At 46.1% G+C, this 17,482-nt stretch overlaps 1 protein-coding gene across 1 annotated transcript in view; it reads right to left on the minus strand.

Moving 5' to 3' along the window:
* Nucleotides 1-17,482, minus strand: part of ANLN (anillin, actin binding protein) — a 158,670-nt gene that overhangs the window by 31,357 nt on the left and 109,831 nt on the right. The window contains exons 19-20 of the mRNA XM_075315129.1: nucleotides 12,151-12,172; nucleotides 9,642-9,754 (exon numbers count right to left, since the gene is read on the minus strand). Coding sequence (XP_075171244.1) covers nucleotides 9,642-9,754; nucleotides 12,151-12,172 — 135 coding nt within the window. The remainder of the gene's footprint in view (nucleotides 1-9,641; nucleotides 9,755-12,150; nucleotides 12,173-17,482) is intronic.

The following is a 17,482-nucleotide window of genomic DNA, read 5'->3' on the forward strand; positions in this document are numbered from 1 at the left end:
AACAAAATCCCAACAATTTTTTCCTTTAAGTTTTGATGTTATTCTGCACCAAGTGCAATCACTGTGGAGAGCAATATAAAGAATTCTTCTGTTCCTGAGTGTTGGGTGGGAGACACTGACTGCAGCAGATGCCACCCGTCACTATACAGTTATATACTACACCTGACACTTGCTGCAATAACTGGAAACTGGCTAACTATCCATGAATGGAGTTCTCAATCAGACTGCTCAGCACGAGAGATGAGCTAACCAAAGGTTCGGGGGTTAATAGCAAACACAGACTTTACAAAAATAAAAAAACCATAACAGAGTTCAGGTTTCATGTGCTTTACGTATGCAAACCACTCGCTGTGCTCGGGTACGCTCAGTGCACAGCCCAGTGCGAGCCACTTGCAGTGTTTGAACCGCTCGCACTGTGGGTAACAGCATGATCGGATGTTTGACACACCAAACAAAAACAAAAAACAAATAAGTAAAAACTCCCACTCACCCACCCCCAGAAGTGTTTTGTTTATGGCTGGCTGCATGTGGGTGGAGACCCAACAGCCCAACTAGTGACTTCCATTGGGATTCAGGTCAAGACTGGCTCCCAAACCGAACTTTATCTAAAGTCCAGCAGAACCCACTGAACCGAACTTCCACAGGTCCTCTCATCTCTACTCAGCATTGGATTGTTGAAGCACAGGTAAACGATTTAGATTTTTCACTTTGTTTCATTGCAGCTATTTGGTAAATTAAAAAAAGTTCATTTTTTTTCTCATTATTGTACACTCTGCACTCCTCCATTCTGATAGAAAAAAAAAGAAATAGAAATTTTTGAAAATTTATTAAAAACAAGAAAAACTGAAATATCCCATGGTCATAAGTATTCAGACCCTTTGCTCAGACACTCATTTAGTCACATACTGTCCATTTCCTGATCCTCTTTGAGATGGCCCTACTTCTTCATTGGAGTCCAGCTGTGTTTAATTAAACTGATAGAACTTGATTTGGAAAGACACACACCCGTCTATATAAGACCTCACAGCTCACAGTGCATGTCAGACCAAATGAGAATCATGAGGTCAAAAGAAACTGCCCAAGGAGCTCAGAGAAAGCATTGTGGAAAAGGCACAGATCTAGCCAAGGTTACAAAAGAATTTCTGCAGTACTCAAGATTAGCGATGAGCGAGCATGCTTGTTACTACTCGGTACTCGCACGAGTATCACTGTACTCGGGCTATTCGGCGGGGACCGAGTAATCTCGCGATACTCGTGGTCTTCATTTCTGCATGTTGGCGCTCTTTTGAGAGCCAGCCCTCATGCAGGGATTGGCTGGCAGACCACTGCAATGCCACAGCCCTGTTAGTTGTGGAATTGCAGTGATTGGCCGGCCTGGACAGCGTGACCGAGCCTTTATACCGGCCGGCGCGCTGTGCTCTGCTCACAGCTATCCAGACAGTCAGTGCAGGGAGAGTGTCGCTGATTCAGGGAAAGCTTTGCGGCCCTTTATAGCTTTTTCAGTTGCAGGGCTGCAAACAGTGTGACCAAAAGTCCTTCTCAGGACTATTCTAGTTGTATACAGACAGGCAGGGTATAGCCAGGTCGGAGTACAGTAGCAGAGTCCTTCTCAGGACTATTGTTGCTATATACAGGCAGGGTATAGCCAGGTCTGAATACAGGCTAGTGACCAGAAGAGTCCTTGTCAGGACTATTGTACCAGTATACAGGCAGGCAGGGTATATATAGCCATTCCTAGTGGTGACCGTATACCAGCCTTCATCATATCTGGGGCTGGTGTACACAGTCTAAAACAGTCCAGATAGTGTCTGACTTGTCTGTAATTGTCGCTCCCCAAAAAAACCTGTTAGGTTCTTAGTGCGTCCGTGCTTGGTTTTTAAAACCGCACGTGTGTGCCTGTCGGTGGCAGCGTACAGGTGCACTTGTGTGCAATTTCCACAAACTTTGATATAACGCACAAGTAGTGAATACACGTCAGCACAGCATTGCAAAATGCGCAAGGGCATTGGCAAGGAACAAGGAAGTGGACGTGATGGTGGTGCAGGCAGAGGCCGAGGTCGTGGGCAAGCTCTAATTTCGCCACAACAAAGGGCCACATCTAGTCGCTCGCACGTCCTGTCCCAAATTCTTGGGGACCGCAGCAGTACACCGCTCTTGAACCAAGACCAGTGTCAACAGGTTGTTAGTTGGATAGCAGATAATGCTTCCAGTCAGATTGGCACCACCACAAACACTCTGTCTTCCACACGGTCAAGTGTCAGTAGCAGTGATACTGCACCGCACATTTCTGAACCTGATCCTCCTTCCTACCACCAGGCTGAGTACACGTCCTCCTCGGACATTAATGATCCCACACTTGGACACTCGGAAGAGCTGTTCACGTTTCCATTCACACATTCTGGCCTCTCGCCAGCTCATATTGAAGTGGGTCATGAGGAGATCGTCTGTACAGATGGCCAAATATTTGAGCAGCCACGTTCTCACGAAGTTGGCAACGTGTCTCAACAAGTGGTGGACGATGATGAGACACAATTGTCAGGAAGTCAGGAGGAGGAGGAGCAGGGTGCGGAAGAGGAAGACGACGTGGTGGATGATCCAGTAACTGACCCAACCTGGCAGGAGGATATGCAGAGCGAGGACAGCAGTGCACAGGGGGAGGGAGGCGTAGCATCACAACAGGCAGTAAGAAGCAGGGTGGTGGCCCCAGGCAGAAGTCAGGCAACCGTTCCCCGGAACAACACGACGACACAAGGTGCCTGTACAAATGTTAGGTCTTCCCGAGTCTGGCAGTTTTTTAAGTTGGCTCCAGATGATTCAAAAAAGGCCATTTGCAACACCTGCCGTGCCAGCATCAGCAGGGGTACCAAAACTAGCAGCCTGACCACCACCAGCATTGATCAGGCACATGTCAGCCAAGCACCCGACTTTGTGGGAAGTACAACAGAGTCGAGGAGCAGTGCTTGCTGATGTCACTGCTACGTCTTCGCTGGTTGTGCATGCGAGCCAATCCCCTGTCCATGCTGCCTGCGAACAAGCCTCCTCCACTCCTGCACCTGCAGTTGCCTACGCAGAAAGAACACCATCATCAAGCACGTCCTTGTCCCAGCGCAGCGTTCAGTTATCCATTCAGCAAACCTTTGAACGCAGGCGCAAATACACTGCCAACACCCCACATGCCACAGTTCTAAATGCTAACATTTCGCGACTGCTTGCGCTGGAAATGTTGCCTTTTAGGCTGGTGGAGACAGAAGCATTCCGCGACCTGATGGCGGCAGCTGTCCCACGTTACTCGGTCCCCAGCCGCCACTATTTCTCCCGGTGTGCCGTCCCCGCGTTGCATAACCACGTGTCACAAAACATCACACTTGCCCTGAACAACGCTGTTTCACCCAAGGTCCACCTAACCACAGACACGTGGACAAGTGCTTGTGGGCAAGGCCGCTACATCTCGTTGACGGCACACTGGGTTAATATTGTGGAAGCTGGGACCCAGTCTGAGCGAGGGACGGAACACGTCCTTCCCACACCAAGGTTTGCAGTCCCTACCTCAGTCAGTGTTTCACCCACACTCTACAGCTCAGGAATGTCATGCTCTTCAGCCTCCTCCTCCTCCTGCGCATCCTCATCCACTGTACCCTCCACACCAGTCACAAGCTGGAAGCACTGCAGCACTGCCTCGGCGAAGCGGCAACAGGCTGTGCTGAAGCTAATCTGCATCGGTGACAAACCCCACAATGCAGAAGAGGTGTGGACAGCTCTGAAACAGCAGGCAGATCACTGGCTCACACCTCTGAACCTAAAGCCAGGAAAGGTCGTGTGTGACAATGGCCGGAACCTGGTGGCGGCTTTGAGGCGAGGCCAGCTGACACATGTTCCATGCGTGGCCCATGTGCTCAACCTCGTGGTTCAGCGGTTTATAAAGTCATACCCAGAGCTGTCTGATCTGCTGGTAAAAGTTCGCCGCCTGTCTGCACATTTTCGAAAGTCACCTACTGCTTCAGCCGGCCTTGCCGGCTTTCAGCGCCGTTTGCATCTTCCGGCTCACAGACTGGTGTGTGATGTCCCCACGCGTTGGAATTCAACTCTGCACATGTTGGTCAGGATATGTGAGCAGAAGAGGGCAGTTGTTGAGTACCTGCATCACCTAAGCCGTCGGGAAATGGGTCAAACTCCACACATAACACCTGAGGAGTGGAGATGGATGTCAGACCTATGTACCATCCTCCAAAACTTTGAGGACTCCACCAAGATGGTGAGTGGTGATGACGCCATTATTAGCGTCACCATACCGCTACTCTGCCTTCTAAAACGGTCTCTGCTGAAAAACAAACATGATGCATTGCAGGCGGAGCGCGATGAGTTGCAGCAAGAAACAGTAGTGGGTGTGGGTGATAACACACAGCCCAGCCTCGTCTCATCACAACGTGCAGTGGAGGACTATGACGAGGAGGAGGATGAAGACATGGAGCAACTCTCCGGCCAAATTGAGGATATGACATGCACACCAGTCATATCCTCGGTTCAGCGTGGCTGGCCAGAGGACAGGGTAGATGAGGAGGAGGAGGAGGAGGAGGAGGACAGCATGTTCAGTCATCTTGTTGGTCAGGCTACTGAAGTCCTGGCTGTTAAGAGTCTGGCGCACATGGCTGACTTTATGGTAAGCTGCCTGTCTCGTGACCCTCGCGTTAAGAACATCTTGGCCGACAATCATTACTGGTTGGTAACACTGTTAGACCCACGCTACAAGGAGAACTTTTTGTCTCTTATTCCCGTGGAGGAGAGGTCAACCAAAATGCAGCAGTTCCGGAAGGCCATAGTCACGGAAGTAGGCAAAGCATTCCCCTCACAAAACGCTAGCGGCATAGGTCAGGAATCAGTGGACAACCGAGGCGTACAGCCGAGAGAGGCACAAGTCCAATCCGCCAGAGGTAGGGGAACAGTCTTTAAGATGTGGGACAGTTTTCTCAGCCCCTCACGTACCACAGCCCCTGAGGTGCGGGGTAGTGCCACAAGAAATCCTAAGTTTGCCCAGATGCTGAAGGAGTACCTTGCAGATCGAACAACTGTACTCCGACATTCCTCTGTGCCTTACAATTATTGGGTATCCAAGGTGGACACGTGGCATGAATTGGCTCTCTACGCCTTGGAAGTCCTGGCCTGCCCTGCTGCTAGCGTTTTGTCAGAGCGTGTTTTTAGTGCCGCAGGTGGAATCATTACAGATAAACGCACCCGCCTGTCAACTGAAAATGCTGACAGGCTGACTCTGATCAAGATGAACAAGGGTTGGATTGGGCCAGACTTCACCACACCACCAGCAAATGAGAGCGGAATTTAAAGTTTGCCATGTACCTCCAGTCACCCATGGGTACACACTTCTGGACTTTGGATAATCGCTGGACTGCTCCTCCTTCTCCTCATGCGCCACCATGATGACCGTTACAAATTGCAATACTTAGGCCTTTGTTTCAGGTATACCCCCAGTGGTAAATTTTTTCGCCCATTCTTTGCAGAATGGACATTACAACGACAGGAGACCCGCTCCTTTGCAATGGGAACAATGTTTTGAGGCCCTCATGCACGTCTCTACCCAGGGACAACGTGGAGCCTCCCAATTTTTGGCTGCCCTGCCTAAGGGCTATACTATAATACACCCACTTCCTGACAATGGACACTTAATGTTTTGAGGCCCTCATGCACGTCTCTACCCAGGGACAACGTGGAGCCTCTCAATTTTCGGCTGCCCTGCCAAAGGGCTATACTATAATACACCCACTTCCTTACAATGGGCACTTCAGGTTTATAGGCCCTCATGCACGTCTCTATGCAGGGGCATTGGTGAACCTCACAATTTTGGACTGACCTGGCAAAGGAAAATACTACAAAGAATCACTTCCTCAAAATGGGCACATTAGACTCAGAGGCCTTTATGTACGTCTCTTCTCAGGGACATCGGAGTGCCACACAATGTTTTACGTAAAATCTTTCATGTATTGATCTCAAAAAGTAACATACATTGGCTCTATCTCACTATTGGTTATGTGCCCTTAACATTTCCGCCATGAAAATTCATTTTGGTGTCATTTTGGAAGGTTTTCTGGTGAGTCCGTAAAAATGGCGCAAAACGCGGACTAAATTGTTCACAGCTGTGACTTTTGAGTGATAAATGCTTCAAGGGGTCTTCCCCATGCTGTTGCCATGTCATTTGAGCACTCTTCGGAGACTTTTGTGCGATTTTTAGGGTTTCTACATGCTGCCGGTGGTCATTTCACAAAAATACTCGGGTCTCCCATAGGATAACATTGGGCTCGTTGCTCGGGCCGAGTACACGAGTATCTTGGGAGGCTCGGCCCGAGCTTCGAGCACCCGAGCTTTTTAGTACTCGCTCATCACTACTCAAGATTCCTAAGAGCACAGTGGCCTCCATAATCCTTAAATGGAAGAAGTTTGGGACCACCAGAACTCTTCCTAGACTTGGCCATCAAGCCAAACTGAGCATTCGTGGGAGAAGAGCCTTGCGAGAGAGGTAAAGAAGAACCCAAAGATCACTGTCCTGAGCTCCAGAGATGCGTTAGGGAGATGGGAGAAAGTTCCAAAGTCAACTATAACTGCAGCCCTCCACAAGCAGGGCCTTTATGGCAGAGTGGCCAGAAGGAAGCCTCTCCTCAGTGCAAGACATATGAAAGCCCACATAGAGTTTGCAAAAAAAACACATGAAGGACTCCCAGACTATGAGAACTAAGATTCAGATAGAATTATCACCAAAAAGTTCTAAGTGGTATGTGCGGAGAAATCCAGGCACTGCTCATCACCTGCCCAATACAATCCTAAGAGTGAAACATGGTACATCCTGCTATTGGGGGGGCGGGGGGTCAGCTGCAGGGACAGGATGACTGGTTGCGATTGAAGGAAAGATGAATGCGGCCAAGTACAGAGATATCCTGGAAGGAAACCTCTTACAGAGTGATCTCGACCTCAGACTTGGCCAAAGGTTCACCTTCCAACAAGACAATGACCCTAAGCTCACAGCTAAAATAACAAAGGAGCAGTTTCAGAACAACTCTGACCATTCTTGACTGGCCCAGCCAGAGCCCTGACCTAAACCCAATTGAAAATCTCTGGAGAGACCTGAAAATGGCCGTCCACCAACGTTCACCATCCAACCTGACGGAACTGGAGAGGATCTGCAAGGAAGAATGTCAGAGGATCCCCAAATCCAGGTGTGAAAAACTTTTGTTGCATCATTCCCAAGACGACTCATGGCTGTACTAGATCAAAAGGTCACTTCTACTCAATACTGAGCAATACTGAGCAAAGGGTGATATTTCAGTTTTTCTTGTTTAATAAATTTGCAAAAATTTCTGCATTTGTTTTTTTTTTTTTCTGTCAAGATGGGGCGCAGAGTGTACATTAGGCTGCTTTCACACATCAGTTTTTTGGCATCAGGCACGATCCTGCGAAAAAACTGATGCGACGGATCCGGCGAAAAAATGGATCAGTTGCATCAGTTTTTTCCATCAGTTCCTTCAGTTTGACAGATCCGGTGTGTTTCTGAGCATGCTCAGTTAACAAAAAAAACAAAAAAAAAAAACCAAAACTGATCCGGCGGCCGGATCCCTTTTTTTGCCGCATTACGCAGGATCCGGCATCCATAAGCTTCCATTAGAAAACACGCCGTACGGCGCCAGATCCGGCGCAATCCGTTTGTTTTTTTTTTGCAGGACACAAACGTACACTTCAACGTTTCATCCGGCCGCTAGACAAGTAAATTTTGCCACGGATGAAACGCAAAGCCATCCGGCGCTAATGAAAGTCTATGGGGGAAAAAACTGACCCAGCGGCAACAGACACCGGATCCGTTTTTTTTTTTTAGTTTTTGCTGGATTGTGCCTGATGGCAAAAAACTGATGTGTGAAAGCAGCCTTAATGAGAAAAAAATTGAACTTTTTTTGAATTTACCAAATGGCTACAATGAAACAGAGTGAAAAATTTAAAGGGGTCCGAATACTTTCCATACCAATACATACATAATTCTTTCTGTGGAGAGAAATTTTAAGACTATATGTGAACGCTGCGGGTTTTTTTTAAAAAGTATTTTGGGTGCAGTTTTTGTCTCAAAACTGCATGAATTTCCTTCCCCAGCAAAGTCTATGAGATTTTATTTTGCTGTCAGCACATTGCAGTTTTTTTTTATTGTTTTTTTTTGCTGCGTCTTTGTGGTAACCACAAAGATGCAGCATGTCAATTCTTTTTGCATTTTTCACTGCGTATTTCACCCATTGAATGCAATGGACAAAAACGCATGCTTTTTTTTGTGTGTTTTTCCTGTGGGTGCGTATTTTTTGGGGCCAAAAACGCTTTGTGGAAAAAAATTTAAAAAAAAAAAAAAAAGCAGCGTGCGGACATAGCCTAACTCTTCTCCAGTTTGTTAAACTACAGCATTTGTTCAATGTCAAAAACCCAAAAGGTTTGCACACTGTTTTTTTAGCTTTTTTTTTTTTTTCTTTCAATGCATTGCACTATAGGTATTTTTTATATATATCCTGGTTGCCGAAGGAGTACGGTGGAGTACTCTCGGCCATAGCACAGACGGGGTGCAGAGCCCTAGGTCAGGAAAACGCTCCAGGTAGACCTGATAAAATCTGTACGGTGAGGGGACCATCCAGGACCTCCCCAACCTTAAAGTTCAGGGCCCAGCAGTGACAGGAGAACCAGGGATCGGACTAGAGAACCGGCCCAGCAGGGATCATACTGCCTGCCGTACGGACTAATCCTGAAAGACAACCAGGAGGGGACCCCCAGACTCTCCAAGCCACGGAGAACCACCAACCAGAGACAGGTGCAGGGGAAGTAAGAAACCAGGTACCACCACACCGGCACAGGAACTACGGGGACCAGCGGTGGGGACCAGTGGTGAGGACCAGCCTCCATCGGGTTGCAAGCGTCACCATCGTGAGTAAAGAAACCAGTTACACTGCAATCACTTGTGTGGTCTACCTTCTTTCTGCGCCCCAGTATTGTGAACGGACTTAAACATCAAACACTACCATTTATCCCCGGGGCCTGGCGCTACTTGCGGAAGGCCACGACATCCAGGCTGCCATTAACACCAGTCCCAGCCGTGAGAGACTGTGCAGCAGCGGCTCCCATGCATATAGCCGCAACCTGCAAGTGGCATCACAACAAAAACTTTTTTATAATCCCTATAAATACCCCCCTTTTAAAAACAACCCCCCAGGGTCACGGACCCGGGCACCGGCCATTACACCTGTGACACTTCCCAGTGAAACCAGGCCTGGGACCGAGTACCCCATAGCCCTGGGGTGCGACATATAAAAGTTCTAAAAGAATGCAAAGTTAAAATACAAGAACCAATGTGAGGAAATATGCAAGCAATTAAAACCATTCTTCTAAATAGCCTGAAATGGGTTAGTTCTAGAAAATGAAAACACAATTGTTGACAATTTGCTTAACTGCATATAGGTATAATGCATGGCCAGTGAATATATAAGACATTACAGCAGGTGAATAACACAGGGAATTGCCCAATTACAAGTTCCTATTGATTATAGAAGAGAGCAGCCAGAAATTCTATTATCTATCTTCACAAACATCATTAGTCACTTATTAGATTTGGACATTACCTTGTCTAAAAGAAATTTGGTGCTTCCTACAGAAGCTAAGCAAAGCTTGTGAGTCCCAACAAGAACAAAGTTACTGGTGCGGACAGCATTTGGGCCTCCGGGGCTAGCCAAGGCTGGGAAGAGAAAGGCAGGTATTCATTTGCCAAGCCACAATAGATTATTATTATTATAATATGACATTCACAAAGTTGCAGAATTACACAGGTTAAAAAAACAAGAACTAGGTCCATCAAGTTCAACCTTTCTCCACCAATTATACATTTTTTTTGTCACTATCGAGATAGATGAATTCCATACTAAAAATATTGCAAACATTAGAAATCTCCCCCCTTCGAGATTTGGCTCCTTGAATGCAGGCTCTATAGAAATAAAGTTGACAAAGGGTGTCTGTGTGTTGAAAGCGAATCCACAGGTTTTTGCCCCAAGGGTTTTAAAGAATTACAGCAACGGCGCCCAAAGAGTGACTCTTAATGGGGCAGCAACTATATATTGCTATGGCGGGGCAACCTGATAACTCGCTCTAAAGTCTGTAACTTTAGCAATGGCTGGCAACAACCAGTGCACAAGTAACTGGGGCCTTATTTATGAGAATTGACTCACAGGAAGATCGTTCTGGTTGCCTATAACCATTGCAGAAGTAACTGGGGCCTCAGTTATGAAGAGTGCCTCACAGTAAGATCATTCTGGGTGCCTATAGCAACTAGAGTGCAGTTTTCAGCATTGAAGCTGCTAACAGTTTTTTGCACATAGAATCTTAAACAAATAAAGACACAGTGCTTAAAGCATTGCTCATTGAGGGGCAGCAACTATATGGTTGCCAAGTTGCCCCAAGGTCTGTTATTATAGCAACGATTGTCAACAACCAGTGCAGAATTAACTGGGGACTCATCAATGAGAATTACCTCACAGCGAGATCGTTATGATTGCCTATAGCCACTTCAGAAGTAACTGAGGCCTCATTTATGAAAACTGTCTCACAGCAAGATCAATCTGGTTGTGTCTAGCAACCACAGTGCAGCTTTAAGCATTGAAGCTGCTGAGGTAAAGTGAAAGCTGGGCTCTGATTGGTTGCTGTGAACAGCCGAACAGTCTCACTATGAGGCAGTCATAACTGAGATTTGAGATCCTTCAGGACACACGTTTTCTGCTTTATGTATGTAGCTTGCTATTAGAGCTCACCTAAAAACAACCAACTGTTGGGCAAGTTAATGCAAAAGCAAAGCTGTCTCAGGCCTTTTTCACACGTCCATTTAAAACCAGTTTTGCACGGTCCGTATGTGTGTGTGTCCATGTGTGCGTTCTGTGTGTGCTGTCCCTGTGCTTCTATACTCACCTGTCCCCAGCCCTGCTGTCTCCAGCGTAGCTGCTGCTTCTGGGTCCACAGTGGAGTAAATATTCATGAGCATATTGAGCGGGCCCAGAAGAAAGCGAATGCAGGGATGGAGACAGATGAGCACAGAAAATCATTTTATTTAAAAACATGTTTTCTTCGGCACGTGCCACACTGTCACATGGATAACATTCAGTGTGCAGGCTGTGTGACATCCGTGCTGCCGGAGAAAAATGAACATGTCGCCGTGTGGAGTACACAGACACGCATATGCTCCACAGGCACACACGGTCCGTCTGAAAACACAGACATATGCGCAGACCCATTGATTTTAGTGTGTCCATGTCTCCGGTATGTGAGAAAACAGATGTCACATACCGGACACAGGCACGTGTGAAAGAGGCCTTAGACAGCTGAGACATGTGAACAACGCGAGCCCTGGCTTGAAATGAAACAACTAACAAAAAAGAATTGAAAACAAATTTTAAATTTAAGATCTCGACTTCAGGGTGAAACTGAAAATGTAACCTTAGCAAGACTAACCAACAATTTAATATAGTTTCCGAGAGCAAAGCAGTGGGTATTTTGCTTGTTAGCTAGAACCCATACAATTTTAATAAATAAATCATCCAGCATTTTCTTAAAAGCTGTTATAGTATCTACCATTAGGCTCTGTGCCCACGTGGCGTATTTTCATGCAGTTTCCTGCGTCCCCAGCACAATCTATGAAGATTGTGCCTAATCCATGCCCACGTGGCGTATTAGAAAGCAGCGATTCAGCTACTGCCAAAGAGCTGCGTTCTAAGAAGTGACATGTCACTTCTTTCGTGCGCTTTGCATGCAGCCCCCGCTCTGTCTATGGGAGGGGCTGCATCCAGAGTGCATGAAATCGGCTTTTCCGTACACACTGTTTCTGCAGCGATTTGAAGCACACGTGTGCTGTTCAAATCCGTGCAGAAATTTCTGCATGGACAGAACGCAACGTGGGCATATAGCCTCACTGCCTCTTGCGGTAGGACAGTCTACTTTTAGACTGCTCTAACTGTAAAGAAGCCTTGCCTATTAGGCTACTGGAATCGCTTTTCTTCCACCCGTAATGAGTGCCCCCTGGTCCTTAGTATTGTCTTTGGAAGGAATAAGTCATATACAGTAACAAAGTGTTTTCTGAAGCTTGCTTACCTGGAGTGTGAATGTTGCTCTTCTACAAAAAAAAAATTGAAACATTAGTTTGTTAAACAATCCTCAAGTATAGTATGAAGGAGGATAAACATTACATGCAATTCTTACATTGGCAATTTACTACTGTTTAGGCAACATAAAAACCCCACCAAACTGAAAATAACTGCACGCTACACTGTTCTCTTTTGGTGACATTTGGCACGATAATGAAATTCCGCATAGCGGTGTACAGCACAAATGCTGATCTTCTGTGAATTCCGGCGCTCAGACAGTGTTTATACTAACTATGTCATGCCATTGACAGAGGCCATCAGCTGACCCTTGGCTAGCATGACAACCCATCGACATCCCGTGATCATGTCATGGGGACGCCAGTGGGGCGGGGAATGACACGCTCCCTGCCAGCATGTATTAAAATCCACTGTCAGAGATGATCTCTGATCTACCTGCCCCTTTTAGCTGCACATGTGCGGGGAAACATACGGGGTTGCCATGCAAGCCAGTATTAACCCCTTCACGACCATGGACGGATATAGCCGTCATGGAGAGTGTCCCGTTAAGCCCCGCCCCCTGCCGCGGGCAGGCGGCGGCGGTCGGCACACATATTAGCTGTTTTCAACAGCTGACATGTGTGCCTGCATGTTGCGAGTGGAATCGCTTCCACTCGCAACATTTAACCCCTTAAATTTTGCTGCCAAAGTCTGGCAGCGAGATCTATAAGCGCGCGGCCATGATTTTTACTTACCGCCGCCCCCACCGGAAGTCACAAGCATGATCACGTGACTTTCGGTGGTTGCCATCGTAGCACAGGGTCATGTGATGACGCCTGCAGCTATGAAGTTTTACTTTCGTTTTCCCTCGGCCAGGAGCAGAGGGAAACAGGAAGTGACTGAATCTGCTGTTTACAGCTGTATAGCTGTGATCAGCAGATAGATAATAGCGATCGGATTGCTGATAGCTATAGCCCCCTAGGAGGACTAGTAAAATAAAAAAAAAAACCCTAAAAAGTTCAAATCACCCCCCTTTACCCCCATTGAAAATTAAAGGGTTAAAAAATAAATAAATATACACATATTTGGAATTGCCGCGTTCAGAAATGGCCGATCAAAATACCAATCAGATTAATTGATTTTATAAACTGTGTAGTGGCAAAAAAATTCCAAACGCCAAAATTACGTTTTTTGGTCGCCGCAAGTTTTACGCAAAATGCAATAACAGGCGATCAAAATGTAGCATCTGCGCAAAAATGGTACCATTAGAAACGTCAGCTCGAGACGCAAAAAAATAAGCCGTCACTGAGCCATAGATCCCAAAAAATGAGTACGCTACGGGTTACGGAAAATGGCGCAAAACGTGCGCCACTTTTATTGGACAAGCTTGTGAATTTTTTTAACCCCTTAGATACAAGTAAACCTATACATGTTTGGTGTCTACAAACTCGCACCGACCTCAGGCATCATACCCACACATCAGTTTTATCATATAGTGAACACCGTGAATAAAACATCCCAAAAACTATTGCGACATCGCACTTTTTTTTGCAGTTTTTCCACACTTGGAATTTTTTTGCTGTTTTCCAGTACACTATATGGTAAAACTTATGGTGTCATTTAAAAGTACAACTTGTCCTGCAAAAAACAAGCCCTCGGAAGAAGGGGAGCAAAAAACAAACGCAAAAACGGAAAGTGCCCCGGGGCTGAAGGGGTTAAAGAGACACGACCTATGACAAACCAGTACATCATATGTCCTGAAGGGGTTAATAACTGCAACCCCTCAAAGTGCTCAAAACCACATATAAGAAGTTTGTCAACTCTTTAGGTGCTTCACAGAAATTAAGCAATGTGGAATTAAAAAAAATGAAAATTTTACTTTTTCTTTCAAAAATATTGCTTTAGCCCCAATTTTTTATCCATTTTTCCAAGGGTAACAGGAGAAAATGGCCCATACAATGTTAGAGGCACAGAGAATTAGAACGAAAAAGTTCTAGAAGAACTGACGAGGTCAACAATAATATTTTTTTATATAAATTAATGACCACCACAACCAGCAGTTTGGACAACGAAAAAAGGCATCATATGCGATATGAGTAACAATATGACATTGTACAGGTGCTCAACAACATAGTACAATAAGCACCTGTACAATGTCATATTGTTACTCAGATCGCATGTGATGCCTTTTTTCGTTGTCCAAGCTGCCTAATTTGTATTAACCCCATTACGACCGCCTTACGGAGATAAACGGTGGCAGAATCAGGTCCTTATTCTGATCTGCCGTCTATAAACGGCGGTCAGAAAAAGGTAAATAGCGCCCCCCAGCGTCAGAAAATCTCCGGGGTTTCAGCTACCGGGGGTAGCCGAGACCCTGGAGATCATGATTCGGGCCGGTTTTTCCGGTCCCCGCTCACATGATCACCGGTATACACCGTATACCGATGATCATGTAATAGTAAATCACAGCGCCGGTAAACAATGATTTATCTCCCATCTGGCATGATCAAACATGTCAGCTGGGAGATAAATCTGCTCCCCCGGTCCCTTCCGGTCCCTCGGGGTCGCCGAAGTGCCGACCCCCAACCCCCCCCCCCCCCCTAAAATCCAAAATGGCGGCGCGCACAGCAGCGCACCGCCCGCATTTCCCCATTTCCTTTGACTTCTGTCGCATGTGCCATCACACATGCGACAGAATACTGCTCCCCAGGCCCTGCCAGGTCACCCCCTACTCCCACCCCGGTGTTCCCCGGTGTCCCCCGTACCTGTGGGAGCGCTGATCCCCCGCGGCCCCCTCCTCCAGCTCCTTCGCAGCAGTGCCGGTCACATGTGCAGAGCGCGGCTGACAGCTTCCTGTGTCTGACTCAGACGCTGGCTGCTGCTGCACAGAGTCTGCAGCTGTGACCCGGGGAGGGTGGGTGCAGATTCTTTGCACCCACTCTCCTCAAATGGAAGGTCTGCACTCCTAGAAAATGGGGGACACGTTCCCTGAACGTGCCCCCCATATTCTAGAAGATCGTGGGACTTCCAAAATGGCTTACAGGAGATTTTTTTTTTTCTTTTCAATAAATTGGTCAAAGAGGGATGGTTGGGGAGTGTTTTTTCAAATAAAATTTTTTTTGTTGTCAATTTTTTTTTGTATTACTGTCAATTAGTTATGTCTGGTATCAAATAGACGCCGTGACATCACTAATTGCTGGGCTTGATGCCAGGTGACATTACACATCTGGTATCAACCCCATTTATTACCCAGTCTGCCACCGCACCAGGGCGCGGGATGAGCTGGGGCGAAGCGCCAGGATTGGCGCATCTAATGGATGCGCCACTTCTGGGGCGGCTGCGGCCTGCTATTTTTAGGCTGGGAAGAGTCCAATAACCATGGCTCTTCCCACCCTGAGAATACCAGACCCCAGCTGTCAGCTTCACCTTGGCTGGTGCTCTAATTTGGGGGGACCCCACGTTTGTTTGTTTAATTATTATAAAAAATTTAAATAAAGAAAAAAAAACAAAAAAAAAAACAGCTTGGGGAGCCCTCCAAATGATCACCAGACAAGGTGAAGCTGTCAGCTGTGGTTTGCAGGCTACAGCTGTCTGCTTTACCCTAGCTGGCTATCAAAAATAGGGGGGACCACACGTCATTTATTTTAATTATTTTTTTTTCTTTTTGGGCTAAATACAAGGCTAGGCACCCTTTAGTGCCACATGAAAGTCACTGAAGGGCGCCAGCTTAGAATATGCAGGGGGGTGGGATGTTATAAATGTTTGTCATCTATCCATTCATCCATTGTAGCATTTTAGGCTGTGTGCCCACAATCAGGGTTTGCAGCGTTTTGGGTGCAGAGCGTTTTTCCTGCGTCCATAAACGCTGCATTGTGCAGTAGAAGCACAGTGGAAGGATTTTTAGAAATCCCATGCCCAATGTGCTTCTTTTCTCCGCAGCATACATTGACCTGTGGTGCAGCTTCCCGAGCCTCAGCATGTCAATTTATGCTGCAGAGACGAGAGTGTTCTCTGCACGTAGAATAGAACTAAAGTCCACAGCAGCCTGAACCCAAATCGTGGGCATGGGCAGCTGCGTTCTCCCGTGGACAACACTCACATCTCTGCAGGAAGGCTGACACTGTGTACTAGACGACATGTCGCTGGATCATGGCCACATAGCCTAACAGTGAGAAATTTGTTGCTACAGCAACATTTTTGTGAAGTACCTGTGGAATCAAAATGCTTACTATACTCCTGAATAAAATCCTTGAGGGGTCCAGTTTCCAAAATGGGGTCACTTGTGGGGGGTTTCTGATGTATAAGCACCCAAGGGCCCTGCTAATGAGACATGGTGTGCGCAATTTATTTCAACTTTTCCAAAATTCAAATGGTGCTCCTTCCATTCCAAGCCCTCCCATTTATCCAAACAGAGGTTTTTGGCCACATGTGGGGTATCCCTGCTCTCACAAGAAATTGGATAACAACCTGTGGGATCCATGTTTTGTTGTTGCCTCTTGAAAAAGTGAGAAATTTGATGCTAAATCAACATTTTTGTGAAAAAAATGAAAATTTTCAATATGACAATGTAACGTTATTAAAATCTGTGAAGTACCTGTGGGTCCAAAATGCTCACTATACCCCTAGATAGGAGCCTTAAGGGGTCTAGTTTCCAAAATGGTATCACTTGTGAGGGGTTTCTGCTGTTTAGGTACCTTAGCGGACATCTAAATGCAACATGGTGCTCGCAATCTATTTCACCCAAATTTGCTTTCCAAAATTCAAATATTGCTACTTTCGTTTCAAGCCCTCCCATTTGTCCAAACAGAGGTTTCTGACCACATGTGGGGTATTAACGCGTTCATAAGAAAGTGGGTAACAAGTTTTGGGGTCCATTTTGTTGTGTTATTTCTTCTAAAAGTGAATAAATTTGGGGTAGAGCAACATTTTAGGTAACATTTTATTTTTTGCTTTTTTTCATTCCACATTGCTTTAGTTCCTGTGTAGCACCTGAAGGGTTAATAAACTTCTTGGATAAGATTTTGAGTACCTTGAGGGGTGCAGTTTTTAGAATGGTGTCACTTTAGGGTATTTTTTGTCACCTAGGCCTCTCAAAGTCACTTCAAATGTGATGTGGTCGCTAAAAAAATGGTTTTGTGAATTTTGTTGAAAAAATGTGAAATTGCTGATGAACTTTGAACCCTTCTAACTTCCTAACCACAAAAAATGTTGTTTCAGAAATTGCGCTGATGTAATGTAGACAAGTGGGAAATGTTATTTATTAACTATTTTGTGTGACATAACTCTGGTTTATGGGCATAAAAATTAAAAAAGTTTGAAAATTGCAAAATTTTAAAAATTTT

This window comes from Anomaloglossus baeobatrachus, chromosome 6 (genome assembly GCF_048569485.1).
Source record: "Anomaloglossus baeobatrachus isolate aAnoBae1 chromosome 6, aAnoBae1.hap1, whole genome shotgun sequence".
Taxonomy (NCBI): domain Eukaryota; kingdom Metazoa; phylum Chordata; class Amphibia; order Anura; family Aromobatidae; genus Anomaloglossus; species Anomaloglossus baeobatrachus.